Raw genomic sequence first — 15,631 nt, forward strand, 5'->3', positions numbered from 1 at the left:
ACAATTTACACTTAATAGAATTGCGAGTGTTGCATCAGCGCTGATAAATATGTGGTTAAAGCAAGAAAAATGCTTCTCGTGTTGTGAAATATCGTGTGTTTTCTAATAATATCCATAGAATGTCTCAAAATGGCTAGCAAACATCAAGTGCTTGATACGTAAAGCATAAAAAAATGAAAGTTTACTAACGCTACAATATGAGATTCAAATACGAAACGTAGTTGGATTCATAGATCTGAATTGTGACCTTTGGTACGATAACTAGCCAGTGTGAATATCGTCTGAATCTTTCAATGAGACCCACTAATCCAGAATGTCCACCTTCTGAATGTGTCGTCTTTTGAAGACTATTCGTTAGCGATATGATAGTTATTATACCACTGTTTCTTCCGCTACAAAACACTCTTTGATAATATTATCTAATTATACACGTGTATTTAGAGCTGTTGGTTCAACCATTCAACTTGAATCAAAAGTCAAATGGATGATATTTTTAGAATGCTATAATATCCTATCACCATTGCATGGACAGTACAATTCAAATATACTTATTATCTCAATGGCTTTAGAAAACGTTGAGATCAAACTCTATCAGTCTTATCATTGCCAAAATAAGGTCACGTCATACATTGTAATATAACTGAAGTTAAACAATGATGTGTCGTCTGGTCGTGTTTTTGGCGGGTTTATTGACATTCGTCAGTGGGCATTCTCCGCCTGATGCAGATACCGGATGTGACGTAGTGGTTCACCGCCTGGAAAAGATGCTGGTTGATTTAACAAAGCGCGTTGAAGACCTTGAAGTTCAACGACAATCAGACATTTTGGAAATGTCAATTCTTCAGCATAATATAGAAAATGTAAAGAGACCCAGATGACATTGCACGAAACACTTTTTCTTGCTTATGTATTACAATGTTTTCTTATCATGAAAGCTATATTGCTGTATTTTTTATATATTATCTTTATATCACAGCTCAAGTACGGAAATCGTCGACGTGTAACTGAACTAAATCGAGTGACTAGTAACCAAGGCATACAGCGAGAAGGTAACACACACAAGGGATTACAGCAGCTCAATCCTGACGGTCCTCCGGAGGTACCAGACTTAAACAGAAAAAATCACTCCTCTGGATTCCACCCTGACAACCAACAACGGAGCGATAGCACCTTCAATAATGGAACTAAATATGTTGGTGACGCTAGTGAAGTTCAACAAACTCTGATCAGAAGAAAAAGTTATCCTGGCGTGACGCCTCATCTGACAAACCGTGTCGGTAGGTCATGTTCCTATACCACAATTAATGAAGTATCATACTTTATGTGAAGGTTGAGACAAAATTAATGTATGTTGTGCAACCATATAAGATCGTGTAGTTAGACATTGAAATGAAATGATAAATCACCGATATTATTTTCATATGTTACCATTAAGACATATCACGCGAAAACATTTCTTTAAAGACCGCCATAGGTTCATGTCGTTAACATTTTTGTGCTAAACTATTCTATAAAATGTTTTTCTTACATTTAAGCATCAACTGGATACGTGGCCTTCTTTTCATCTTTAAAACACTTGCTGACTGACGTTGCTAATGAACAGGCCATCCATTTTGAGAATGTCGTCACCAACAATGGCGGCCATTACAGTCAAAACACAGGTGTGTTTACCTGTCCTATCGAAGGGACTTATGTGTTTTCTTGGACTATATATGCATCAGGTGCTCAATATATCGACACAGAGTTGGTCAAGAACAGTGTCGCTGTGGCCTATTCTCGTGCTGGTGATTCCGCCTATCACGAAGCGTCCAGTACGTCAGCTATTGTCAACCTTAACCCCGGTGACGAGGTCTGGATCCGAGTAAAGGAGCGGTCACCTGGTGCTGATATCAAACCAATGGTTTCGATGTTTTGTGGCTTTGAAATATAAAGTGCCCGTAACAATTAAAATTATTTGTCTTTACTTTATCGCAAGATATGAATGATACAATAATCAAGCAACAATTATTTTGTTTATTAACCAATGAAGAGTCTTTACAATTTGTAGCATTGATAAAAATACTACAGTAAAACACGGTTATGACGAACTTTTGGGGTTGAACGAAATGTAGAGTTCGTTATATACGCATCACAGACATCTTATACAAACCTTGACAGGGAATGAAAATTAATACGTTTAACGATAAATTAGTAAGCGTGTTCTACTGTATACCATATTGACCATACTTTATATAATAACAGTTCGCATGATGTTAACGATAATTTCACTTTAGGTCCATCTCGACACCCGACACAATAGACCTCTGTTATGAAAATCACAGGTGCATTACATTGCGATAACCGTCTGAATAAATGGTCCGATTATCAATTCACATAGGATAAAAAAGAGGGTGAAAAAAAAAAGAAAAAAAAACAGGTCGATATCGTCGGTCGTCTGCGCTACGAATATTGTTGGATACATAGACAGCATTTTTTCAATGATATGACATGCAATGTTTGCATTTAATCTTTAAGTATTTATCTGATACGTGTTATCATCACAATAAAAACTAACATAAATCACAGGAAAAATGGAAAAAACAGTATTGCCACTGTTGACGCTGGTTAGCGGACAAACCACGACCGGCTTTGGAACCGGATGTGACGTCACAGTCTGCATATGCAAAAAAATGTTGGCTGAACTTACAAAGCGAGTTAACTACCTTGAGAAACAAAGAAAGACAGATATGATAGATTCTAGTGGTGATTTAGAAAAGGTATGGTATATTGTACCTACATACATGTACATAATTATATTTATCCTTACGTTTTTATCTATAATCCAACGTCTTCCTGTCATGTCTTTAAAGATGGATTCCGCGTAATTGCGCTCAAAGTTCAATTTTCGCAATCATAAATCTCTTTTATTTTCCTGAATTATAAGGTTTGGGATTTAAATGAATTTCATGGATTTGTAATCAACTTTCAATTAAATGTTTTGTTATTACCAAATGTAATATGGTTTTGAACTAACAATGAGATAGAAATACGTTGGGTTTTTTTTCATAAAATCCACTTCTAGTTTCTTCATAAACTTAGGATTTATGCAAATGCTCTAGCACATACAAACTCAAAAATAAAGTGATATATTTGTGAAAAATGAAAATGAAGCGCAAATATGTTTGAGTCCAGCTTACGGACCCGTGTAACTTTAAGGAACGTTTAATAGCCGGTCCATTGTTATAGGTCCAAAACTACTTGTTAAGAACCAAATTCAGAAACGCGACGAGGTCTTCACAAGCTTCAAATCACAACCAAGAACCACTAATTCAAGGAAAGGTGATAAACCAGCCAAGTCTGCGTGTTCATACTAACAGTACAACGAACCACGTGAGTCATACCAGAGGGCAGCTACTCAATGGACTTATCTCTGGCCCGGCGAATCGTGTCGGTACAGGTAGGCAAGATAACTGGTGATGTAAATTCAGTCAAGTTTTGTTAACTCAACGTCGCTGTGCGAATAATCATCCGATCCAAATTTGGTCAACCAACAGTACATTAGTCAAGTTTTTCGAGTTACATATGCATGATTTCTAATGGGAAAAAAAGTTGATTTTTGTTTTCATTTTCCTCCCTTCTGAACATTACAGTGTCTCCGCCGTCAGATACAGCTGCCTTCTATGCGAGATTGGGTCATAATTTGTCTGATGTTGCTAGGGAACAAGTTATTCACTTCGAAACCATAGTGACCAATGTTGGCGGACATTACAGTCCAAACACTGGCGTATTTACGTGTGGCAGTCCGGGGACTTTTGTCTTCGCCTGGTCTGTGTATACTGAACATCCTACCTGGATAGATAGCGAACTGGTAAAGAACGGTAATGCCTTCTCCTTCTCCCGTGCAGGACAATCAGCTTACAATGAGGAGACAAGCAGCACAGCTGTCGTTGATCTTAGTTCTTGGGATATGGTGTGGCTGAGAATTAGAGATCGGTCTTCAAGTGCGAAAATTCTCGCGGATTATACAACCCTGTCCGGCTTCAAGATATAGCTTTTTATGCTTCATTATTCAAACATTTATAGGGATTATTTACCGATAATCAAACCGTTTGGGAACTCTATGAATCAGCATTTTAAACTGATACCTTTGCCTGATCTGCCAGAATATCAGATAAAATATTCTAAATGTAGCACATTTCTTATTTTTGAGTATCGGTTCTTTGATTAAATGGTAACAGAAATGGTATAACTGCTATATTGGACTGGGTTTATTTTCTTTCGTTCCACAGATCGTTGTTTTAATGTTATATGTAAAATTCCAAAGTGTGTACCTATTAATTATAAAATTAACCTACGATAAAAATATTCCATCGTTTTCTTACATTAGAGATATTGTGACTAAGTATATAAAATAAGTGAACGGGAAGTGAATGCTTTCAATGTCTTTTTCTTTATGTTTGTTAACAAAGTTTTTTCAATGGAAATTCTCTTTTCTGCTGGAAGTGAAACAATGTATGCCTGCTTTTCTTTTGTGAAAGGGTATTATGTCTTCAACAGCTGCAAGGAGGCCAAAATAATCTAAAATGAAGTATTTCACAAATGGATCCTATTCATGTTTTATCTAAAAAATCAAATGAAGTCATTGTAATTTAAGGTCATTTTTTGCATTTTGTCAAACAGGTAGATCTTATTCTAGATTTGTCCCATCCTCCATATTCCTGTAGTTACTATCATTGTCGTTAAATCCGCCCCTGGATATTCCATAGCCAAACTAAAGATTCTGTGTGTGACAAGAGATAACACAGGTCATTTCACTCTTTGGTGTACATCAAACGAATCGAATAACAGAACAATGTTTGACTGTATGACTTTGAAGTTTGACGTCAGTCTCTCCATAATCTTCCAAGAAAAACTGTAGGCCTGTGATTGGTCGGGATTTTTCTCCTGAAATGCCTTCAGTTTTGCTATGACATAGTCCATTTGTCCTTGTAGTAATTGAACCCAAAAATAAAGAGAAATTCTATGTCTTGTGATAATAATTGAAACATGCCCAGCAGACGTGTACTATGCAGTTACAGGCTGAATTACATCTACCTTCGATAGAAAGGAAATTATACAACGATACCCATGTTATTAAGTTAGAATGTATAATTGTTAGGTTTACATTTGGTTACAACAATACCCATGTTATTTAGTTAGAATGTAAAATTGTTAAGTTTACATTTGGTAAAGAGGAAATTATACAACAATAGCCATGTTATTAAGTTAGAATGTACAATTGATAAGTTTACATTTGGTTACAACAATACCCATGTTATTTAGTTAGAATGTAAAATTGTTAAGTTTACATTTGGTAAAGAGGAAATTATAGTTACAATATAATTGTTAGGTTTACATTTGGTTACAACAATAGCCATGTTATTTAGTTAGAATGTATAATTGATAAGTTTACATTTGGTTACAACAATACCCATGTTATTTAGTTAGAATGTAAAATTGTTAAGTTTACATTTGGTAAAGAGGAAATTATACAACAATAGCCATGTTATTAAGTTAGAATGTACAATTGATAAGTTTACATTTGGTAAAGAGGAAATTATACAACAATAGCCATGTTATTAAGTTAGAATGTACAATTGATAAGTTTACATTTGGTTACAACAATACCCATGTTATTTAGTTAGAATGTAAAATTGTTAAGTTTACATTTGGTAAAGAGGAAATTATACAACAATAGCCATGTTATTAAGTTAGAATGTATAATTGTTAAGTTTACATTTGGTTACAACAATACCCATGTTATTAAGTTAGAATGTATAATTGATAAGTTTACATTTGGTAAAGAGGAAATTATACAACAATACCTGTTATAAGTAGATGTAAATTATTAAGTTAGATATGTTAGAATTAAATTGTAAGTTTACATTTGGTTTACAACAATACCCATGTTATTTAGTTAGAATGTAAAATTGTTAAGTTTACATTTGGTAAAGAGGAAATTATACAACAATACCCATGTTATTAAGTTAGAATGTAATAATTGATAAGTTTACATTTGGTTACAACAATACCCATGTTATTTAGTTAGAATGTATAATTGTAAGTTTACATTTGGTAAAGAGGAAAATTATACAACAATACCCATGTTATTAAGTTTAGAATGTATAATTGATAAGTTTACATTTGGTTACAACAATACCCATGTTATTTAGTTAGAATGTAAAATTGTTAAGTTTACATTTGGTAAAGAGGAAATTATACAACAATACCCATGTTATTAAGTTAGAATGTATAATTGATAAGTTTACATTTGGTTACAACAATACCCATGTTATTTAGTTAGAATGTATAATTGATAAGTTTACATTTGGTTACAACAATACCCATGTTATTTAGTTAGAATGTAAAATTGTTAAGTTTACATTTGGTAAAGAGGAAATTATACAACAATAGCCATGTTATTAAGTTAGAATGTACAATTGATAAGTTTACATTTGGTTACAACAATACCCATGTTATTAAAAGGACAATTCAGTCTATGAACACATTAAAGTTTGCACATTTATCGGAGGCAAACTAGTTCTGGTGGATGTTAGTTTAGTTGGTTTTACTGTGATATGCCAGAAAAGTCCGTGGTGGTGAAATGTGTATGAAGTGTTTAAACTCGCTTGATGTCCGTCATTACACATTGTGGTCGGACGTCTTGTATGCCGAACCCTGGCCCTTGCTCATGGAGTAATGCGGCTTTTGCCCATAAGTACCCAAATCGCTCTTACATTAGTGTGTTTACCTTGTTATGTGCATGTTCCTGTCTAAAAAAACAATTTCACCAACTCCTCGGTGCTTATGTATTGCTTTTGTTTAACTTTTGTGACATTGGCTCGAGTGTGGGTACAGAGTACATATTGTGCCTGCTTAATCGTATTGCTCTACCATTTGGAACTTCAACGGTATCAATTAAAATACTTAACAATGACATGGAATGTGTCCATATTTTATGTTACATGGTTCATAATGAATATAGAACAATACATTGATGCCATATTTTGCCTCGTGGTTATGTAACAGAATTAGCCTCACTTAATTGTCTCTTTCAGTTAGAATATATAATTGTTAGGTTAACATTTGGTTAAAAGATTGAGGATATCTATTATCAATTGACTTAACGCTCAGTAGAACCAGTTTCGTATATGGATAATTGTGAAGTTACATAAACAGTGCCGCCATTCAAAAATATCAAACACACAATATGAAAAACGTCGCCATTCAAAACACAAAACAAAAATGAAAAACAACAACAAAACTGATGTAACTACTGCTTTGTACCTTGCTTTGCTCATATAGAAAGTTATTGATCTCCAAGGATCACAGAACGGTTATACTTATTTCTCAAACCTTTAACATCAAAATACATAAATACAAGTGTAGAGAGACGTTATTCATTAATTCTCAACTATAAACACAAACAGGACTTTGACACCGTGTGGGACAATTTCATTGGAACCTGTAATTACTTGTTGCCTATGTTGTACGAGTAAACAACGAATAGTTCAAGCACAGTGTTACTTTAATTAAAGCTGCACATTTCATAGGCTTCCGTAACTAATTCATCTTGATCACTAAAACGCTTTCAAAGAAAGAAAAAAACACTAATTATGAGCGTTTGAACAACCTTGATTAGTCCATGTTAGGAGATCCTCACAGAGAGCAATTTATATACAACAGTTAAACATAATAATTTTGTGACAAGCGAGAAAAATCGATAAGAAGCCGTTCCCTTAATTCAATTATCGAGTTTCAATTAGCTTTACAGAGATTGGTATGCAGACATACATATATATGCTAATAACTTACATCCGGCAATTCTATCCTGTAAAAGTCAAAAGTCTATGAGCAACACACGTACATGTAAGCAAAATACACAAAGTACACAGAATACTAATTATTTTCCTTTAAAATATAGCAGTCCATTATAAAATTCCTCTTTTGTTAACGCAATTAACAATTTAACAACTGGTTGGACCGTCTATTGATGAAAGGCACATATTCGATTACCACAGGAAACCGATAAAATGTTCTCCAAAAGGTCGAGTATGGAGAACCTTACAATATACTGCCCTCAAATTGCGAAAAACATCGTTGTCAGGTAAAATTGATATTTGGTACTAGTTGCAACCTTGTGTGGCATTTTAAAATAAGATTATAACATTAATTGCATTATTGTGGTGTAGGTTTTTTGTGGGTATTTTTCCTATGGATAATCAAGAATCATTCGAAGCATTTGACTGATAAGTGTAGCTTCAAAATATGTTTTGAACTATTTTGTTGTATCGTGAAACTTTGTCTCATGTTGTATGCCTCTTCGTGGAAGACGGACATTAAAACATTAATTTAACTGCACATTATAATCATAACTAATCAGTCTTTTTTTTTTCTTTTTTTTTAAATATTCAGAAGAATATAAATAACATTAGTTTCCTTTCACAAAAGGACTTGCACACAAATTTCCATATTAAAATTGATTATTCTAATCTTGAACACAAACTTTCACAGCTTTCACATTAGTTACTGATATAATCATCATTTAATCGTGAGTCATTTGAATAAACAAACCGCCCTTCATAAGTCTAATAAGATATCTTAAAGTCATCAAGATTCAAATTGTTAACTTACTCATTATTGTCTTCATCTGTTCAACCATCCACTACTAGTACCTTTAAAACAAAACAACAAATAAATTGAGAATAATTTTAATCAAATTTACGTGGATCGTGTATCAGTTCTTTGTTAAGCTATCTAAAACATCGGCTCCCTAGGGAGCAAAACTGCACAACCATCTTCATTTGTGCAATCAGCAATATACAAAAACAAGGATTTTAATGGCTTACGCCTGATGTAAAAAGAAGATCATTGATTACGTTGACACAAATGAGGCCCTCGGGGCACCATGCCTTGGGTTTTCTGGTATATTGAGCAGCCATGTGGCGAGTGAGTGTTATATCCCAGAGGTCAAAGATTTACAAGTAGTTCAATATTTGATTAAATGGTTCAGCAATGTTTGGAAAGGATATTCCCAGCGCGCAATCGACACCAATACTACCAAATGGTTAAGGTCCATCAAAGGTGTCCGTCATGTTGAGTCCATGTCCTGTCCTGCATGAAGAGCGTTATTATTCAACGGCTTTTGTAATTGCGTGATCGAAAAATGCAACTAAATATTTGTGTTCTTATGCGTTCACTTATACCTAAACGAGAAATTTTAGAAATTATTTCCTTAGGTTAGGGTTTGCCTATATGAAAAGAGCATTCGTTCTATTCCATAACCATGAAATAATGGTCAAACAAAGTAGTTGCTGCTCCTGATAAGCAAAGCGTAAGGAACTGGATAAGTTGTTCGCCTTTCGCCAATATGTGATTGGTTGGGTGTCCGGCTCGAAGTCTTTGGCAGTCACACTATAAGACGTAGTTTCCTCACATGAAGTCATGACTTACAGTTTCTCAAATCACATGCATGCAGCAACATAAATTAGAAATCGTCCTAAATGGCTTTAACTGCTTATATGAATTAGTCATATCAAATATTTTTGAACAGAAAGGATCATATCTTCAATTAGGTCGCCTTTTACGATCATTGCAATCGCGTAGCAGGTACAATTCTGAGGTCCCCTGATTTCCAAATGTTACATTGTACGTGTGGTGGGTATATGCATGTTTCGGGTGGGGGTAGTATATCCACGTTGTGATTGCTTATAATGGGTAACTCCTCCTGACTCTTTAGTTTGGTGTAATCACTCGGAGGCATATCGTCAAGGATATCGAACAGTACTGTCTACCCGGTTACTGACAGCGGCAAATCAGTCGTCCTACTCCCCCTTCATCGACCTCTTTTAATAGCATATGTTATGGATTGGCTAACGAACATAACCCAAACCCTCCTTCACTGTGGCGAACGCTCAATATAGTCCAGTCGGTTACGAAGAAAAGAAATATAATATCCTAGATTTAGTCGCCATTGACATGGTACAGAAGATATTGTGGTCATAATTTCTCCGTGCCTCATTATAAAATTATAAATTTATCATTTAATTTGATATTGATTCAGTTTTAAAAGAGGAGAACAAATTTCCTCGAGGAAAGAGTCATTGCATCATCGATCACCCACGCTAAAAGGTTGAGATGAAATTCGGATTGAGGAAGTGTTGACTGTCTGGGTGTTGGAAAGGAAACTAACAAACATCATGGTTTAGTAACAAGTTTTACAATACGCAAACATCGGGAAATTAAAGAAAAAGTTTTGTTGATCACAAAACTATTTTTCATTTTACTAATAAGATAAAAAAAATGTAAGATTTAATATGTTTATGGGACGTTACAAAATAAATTTATTTCACACAGAGAGCCGAAAGCAGTAAAAGAAGAACAATTTGCTGGTACTGCTTACACAGCAAGGCTCGAGAAAAAGCGGGGCATCTCGAGGTGAACCGAAATAGTTTATGTGTAAAACGTCATTTATCTGCTTTGTTGTCACTGCAATAGCATGTAATACCAGAAACGGATTAGTCTGGATGTAAATTTATCTTGAAATTATTTCCATAACCTTGCCTTGTATTATCTGTATCAAATGAAATAACTTGTAGACGCCTGTAAAAACTTTATATCAATGGAACCCTTGGGTACAATGCAATAACCGTTTTATCTGTCGCTGTAGTAACGACTGAGCTGTAAACCAAACATTTTGACAGGGATATTTTTCATTTCACTCAGAAAACAAATCCCCGGCGGTACGTATATGTATATAACATCTATAGTTATAGCCTGTTCTAGATTTATTGATTTTGTAAAGTCAATGACGCATTTAAAAACATGTAACATAGATATCACAGCATCATATTCAGAAGCTTCTTCTGTCACAATGTACAATAGGTGTAGGTCATGGGTCATATTTTTACTCACCAGATAGTTCCGAAGATATCAATGAAAATAAATATATACATATGTGTGTCTTCTAATATAAGTATATCAAATACACACGGAATGAGTTTTGTGCATGAGTCAAAGTTGCATAAAGAATTCTAAAAAATGGGCTCCAGCTTAAGAGTTAAGAGGGTATATACAATGTACGAAAGAGCGTGTAAATAGTAAAACTTAATTAATTGATACCGGGATACCGATGTGACGAGGTAAGATTGCTCAAAATTTTAATTTACAACCTATGTAAGCTCATATATACCATCCATCGAAAAATGCATGATTAATTTTAACAGCCTTCAGGAAAAAACTAGCTTGAGGGAATTTCTGGCTAAAATTTATATTTTTCTTGGTAAGTTTTAAATACATGTATATTTTCTTATGCATCCATGGTATTTACTCAGACTTAAAGTTTGAGTTCTTCATCATTTTTGCAAATGTTGTGTAGCTTAAAATATACATTTGTATTTATTTTCTATAGGAATTATATACGTTTACATTATTGCGCTAACATACTTTGTGCCTTATTGTTCTGAATAATACATATTTACTCTGCCATGCAAGGAATCGGAATCGTAAAAGGCTACTATTTCAGATTTTATCTTTTTCTTCCAAAACGTTTCTCTTGACACCGCTTCACTTTTGGCCATGACTTGAGTCATTCACTTCTGTGATGAAGGCTCTGGTATCTGCCCCCTGGCCGAGACACAATTCAGTTTGTAAAAGTTAGAATTTCTGCTCCTACTTCGCTCTCAGCATTAAGGGAGTGGGACGACTGGTTCGCCTGTAATCAGTATAATGTAACCGGGGTGGAATGTACTTGTTGTGTGACTCTGGAAACATGCGAGATACCACTTTAAAAATAGCAAAAGTTCACAACACGGAATGCCATCAAATTAATGACATCGGCCGGAAATAAGACGTTATTATTACCAACCAGCCAATCAGGATTTCGTTTCCCTCGACATCACCATATGTGTAATACTGTGTCAATGTTTGTAGGTCTGGTGGTCTTGTGACAATACCCAAAATATCAGAACATATCACATTGTCCATAAATCAAAATTATAGAAAGAGCATAACTTTTCCTTTGAAAATTATTTTGAAAGTGACTAGCTTGAAATGTTGGCATTTAAAGTAGGCGTCATGTTCTACACGCCTAACATAGACTTGGTTATGGTTTAGTGCGCCACTGGTTCTAACAATCCTTCCGTCATTTCCCCTTGACTAACGGACTGTAACGAGACTCTTCTTAAGTTCGATAGCTTTTCTGAAAGGTAAACTGAACTAAGCGCCCTTTCCTTCCCTCAATAAGCATCTAAACCGTCATCTTGTTAAAGCTGTTACATTTTGCGGTCACGGATATTGACAATATGTCCTTGGATGGCCATTGTATACATATCTTCTATCGTGCGTAATAAATCGCCCCGAGAGTTCCCGAAGGTCAATGATAATCGATTCCCCTTTGTGTATTTAGTACTCCTCCGTTCATCGAATCAATGACCGCATAATGATTACCTAGTAGAAAATGAGTTTCACAAGAATGATATTAGTATGGCGTTGAATTTAAACTTTCAGGACGTGGTGATTTCAAAGGATTGTTCACTTTGTATCTTATGATTCACAACAATACATAAACCATTGGGGTTTTTTTTGGGAGTTTCTTTTTTTTTTGTGTTTCTCTGTTCTTCGTGTTTTATTTTTGGGAGTTTCTTTTTTTTTTGTGTTTCTCTGTTCTTCGTGTTTTATTCAGAAATCATAAATATCAAAAGACACCGAATTAAAAAATACGTCCAAACAATTACTTCCTGATAAAGAGAAGCTGTCTAGCTAAGCAATGTTATTTTAATTTGTAGTTCACTATAAACTTTCGAATAATTTTGCTTTTCTACAGATAGATATGATCTGGGACGCCGATATCTCTGATTGAACATACACATTAAACATTGAATCCCCGCTATTTGGAAACGTCGTATTAATATGAGGTCGAGTAAAATAAATACGATTTAGACGGATTGACTACAGAGCCATTCACCATCCATCCTAAACGTCAATAACCGTAGCCTATGACATTAGCTTTGATTACATATCAAAACGTACCGGGGCGCTATGATTTACGATGTAGGAACCGAAGGCTGTCACCGTGGTCATTATTTTAAACACATATCTTTTTCCTTGTTGTCCTTGTAATGTGTATATAACATCAAAACGCACCGAGACGGCGAGATGAATTGACAGATAGAACTAGTAATCTAGAGAAGACCCATCAGTGGAGATTTCGACCTAAGAATTATTCTTAAAATGTACACCAATGGCGATTGTCAAGGAAATTTCGAATATTCAAAAATCATTAACATTTTGACTTACTGGTTCTCCGCACTTCCGAATTTTGTCAAGTTTAAGCTTTATATCGACTGCCTCTAATACAGGTTCCTTGGCAGGTCTTAAACGGAAAATGTTGCTTGGATTTACATTGCAAGACTTTACATCGCAAGGTTTTACATAAAGATATACATCGCAAAACTTGCAATGATTTACATCTATCTCTCTCACTGTGAGTGAATTGTCGTTTTGTATTGCTAGAAAACTTAATACTGGTCGTCCTGGTAGAAATATTCTTTCAGCAGTATTATATCTTTACTGTATACCACTTTTTATAAAATTCCATTTTGCAATAACACCGCGGGAAATCATATCATTTATTTGCAAAATTTTTGTTTACGACTTCCAGTTAGAAATCCTTGAAAATCGATTAAAGCTGAAATTGTCTGTGTGTTTAAACGATGTTGGCTGAAGCAATCTGTATGCGATAAGACTAATTTACTACATTGTCTAAGCCTTAATAATGTTCCCAATACATCGGAGACCCATTAAGAGGTCTAGACACAAATAGGCCCGGATACCGGAAGTAGGACCATGCTTCTTACCGCCAAATAAAGTTCGGACACCATAAATATAGTGACGGATCAAGGTCGACCTCTTATGACTGTTTAAAGTCATCAGAAAATTTGTCATTTCTAGTGATTCAGTTGGCTACAATTTCTTTATGGAGATGGAAACTAAAATTATTTATTATTGAATTGTAACAAATTATAATCCAAACGACTGCATATCAGATCTGTCCGTCCTTTCCTGAGTGAGACGGAAGGTTTGGTGAGATATTCTAATGTTAATTATGAGAGGTACTTATGTCATTATTTGTCGATTTGTCTGTCGATACTATGATTTGCAGTCGATTATTTTTTCTTGTTTTTAGTTTGTTTTGCTAATGAAACATCCCCCGTTTAAACAAGTGATATATTGTACATATATACCACTTCTGAACAGAACTATGTTGATCGAAAGTGCGTATATCACGGCGTATCTTAGGTATTACTGTTGATTCGCATTTTTTGCGTAACTTGAAAATGTTGTCAAATTGGCAAAAATGTACAAGTAAAGAAAAATGTTCACCAGGACGGAAAATATTTTTGTCACCAGATAGCCATGTTATTTACTAGTAGTGTCTAAAGCAGGTACTGTTGTCGTTTGTGTAACTGGACTTAACTTTACATATGCATCGAGTCCTATCCGAAAATCCGAAAATAAAACTGACTTTACGATTTACGTAGGTATGAATTATTAAATTTACACTATTATTGATGAAAACATAACAATCAAAGAGACCATCCAGTATCGACCACCACAACAATGCCAGTTTATTTCTCCTAGTTCGGTTTCAATATCATTGAGCTATATTGTATTATAACCTCTTTGATCGTCACGCGACATGACGTCACAGCCATTGAGTCGACATCGATTCTTACGTCAGCCCGTGACGAGGGTACGCATCCGGCGGAAGGAACATTTCACATAAACAAAACACTAATGGGCCAGCATTGATAAGGCATTGGAGCGCGTTCATTAAAAATAATGAATTTCCTGTTATGAAACCGATACTATTGATCAGAAATGTAAACAACAAAAGTGATAGCGGTCTATCTTGTTTTTATATCTTTGACAATTATATCGTGTTGTTGTTATCTTCATCTCACATGAAATAAAGCGTAATTTAAAGGCAAGTGGACATGCTGTTTATGATTACGCATGACCTCCAAAGATGTAGGTAGTTTAATTTTGTCATTATTGACCATCATTGCTTTTAAACCCTCAGTAATGAAACCATTCATACCCTTGTTGTATAAAACACTAATACCTCGTTAAAGCCTAATCGATAGTGACTGTCAATAAGCTGTTGTGTATGTCTTGAAAATGCAAAGTATTCTCGGTGTGGAGATAACAATCTTCGTTCAATGAAACCATCGACGCATGATTTTATTTATTATCTTAATTTTAAGTTATTGTATCGAATTGAAATCGAACAAACAATATCTCACATCTTTTTTTTTATTACGTTTCTTACTTTTCTACATGCATCTGCAATATTTTGCTCTCGTATATTTTAGTATTATTCAGAGTCTCTTAAATGTTAACGACGAGGGTTAATACGCCTATGACTCGAGCAATATTTCTAAACTTGAAATAAACGATCATTTTTCACCCATAGTCATAAGACTTTCGTTACCATCTTTCTGTCTGACATTAGATAACTTCCGGTACCGTAGTTTTGTCTGACATTAGGTAATTTCCGTTACCACAGTTTTGTCTGATATCAAGTAGTTTTCGGTACCATTTTGGAAAATGG

General features: G+C 34.7%; 2 protein-coding genes across 2 annotated transcripts; both read left to right on the plus strand.

Annotated features, from left to right (window-relative positions):
* Positions 1-653: 653 nt before the first annotated feature.
* LOC138322415 (complement C1q tumor necrosis factor-related protein 3-like) lies at positions 654-1,931 on the plus strand. Its single transcript, XM_069266445.1, has 3 exons — positions 654-860; positions 977-1,277; positions 1,536-1,931. The coding sequence occupies exons 1-3, from the start codon at positions 654-656 to the stop codon at positions 1,928-1,930; spliced, it is 903 nt and encodes a 300-aa protein (XP_069122546.1). The 3' UTR covers position 1,931.
* Positions 1,932-2,570: 639 nt separating this feature from the next.
* Positions 2,571-5,143, plus strand: LOC138322136 (complement C1q-like protein 4). Its single transcript, XM_069266191.1, has 3 exons — positions 2,571-2,756; positions 3,226-3,436; positions 3,630-5,143. The coding sequence occupies exons 1-3, from the start codon at positions 2,571-2,573 to the stop codon at positions 4,028-4,030; spliced, it is 798 nt and encodes a 265-aa protein (XP_069122292.1). The 3' UTR covers positions 4,031-5,143.
* The last annotated feature ends 10,488 nt before the right edge of the window (positions 5,144-15,631 follow it).

This window comes from Argopecten irradians, chromosome 4 (genome assembly GCF_041381155.1).
Source record: "Argopecten irradians isolate NY chromosome 4, Ai_NY, whole genome shotgun sequence".
In the NCBI taxonomy this organism is placed as follows: domain Eukaryota; kingdom Metazoa; phylum Mollusca; class Bivalvia; order Pectinida; family Pectinidae; genus Argopecten; species Argopecten irradians.

Coding starts and splice junctions, on each gene's coding strand:
- LOC138322136 (XM_069266191.1), top strand. CDS start 2,571: ATGGAAAAAACAGTATTGCCACTGTTGACGCTGGTTAGCGGACAAACC. Junction 2,757..3,225: donor CTAGTGGTGATTTAGAAAAG/GTATGGTATATT, acceptor CCATTGTTATAG/GTCCAAAACTACTTGTTAAG. Junction 3,437..3,629: donor GGCGAATCGTGTCGGTACAG/GTAGGCAAGATA, acceptor TGAACATTACAG/TGTCTCCGCCGTCAGATACA.
- LOC138322415 (XM_069266445.1), top strand. CDS start 654: ATGATGTGTCGTCTGGTCGTGTTTTTGGCGGGTTTATTGACATTCGTC. Junction 861..976: donor TTCAGCATAATATAGAAAAT/GTAAAGAGACCC, acceptor TTTATATCACAG/CTCAAGTACGGAAATCGTCG. Junction 1,278..1,535: donor TCATCTGACAAACCGTGTCG/GTAGGTCATGTT, acceptor CTTACATTTAAG/CATCAACTGGATACGTGGCC.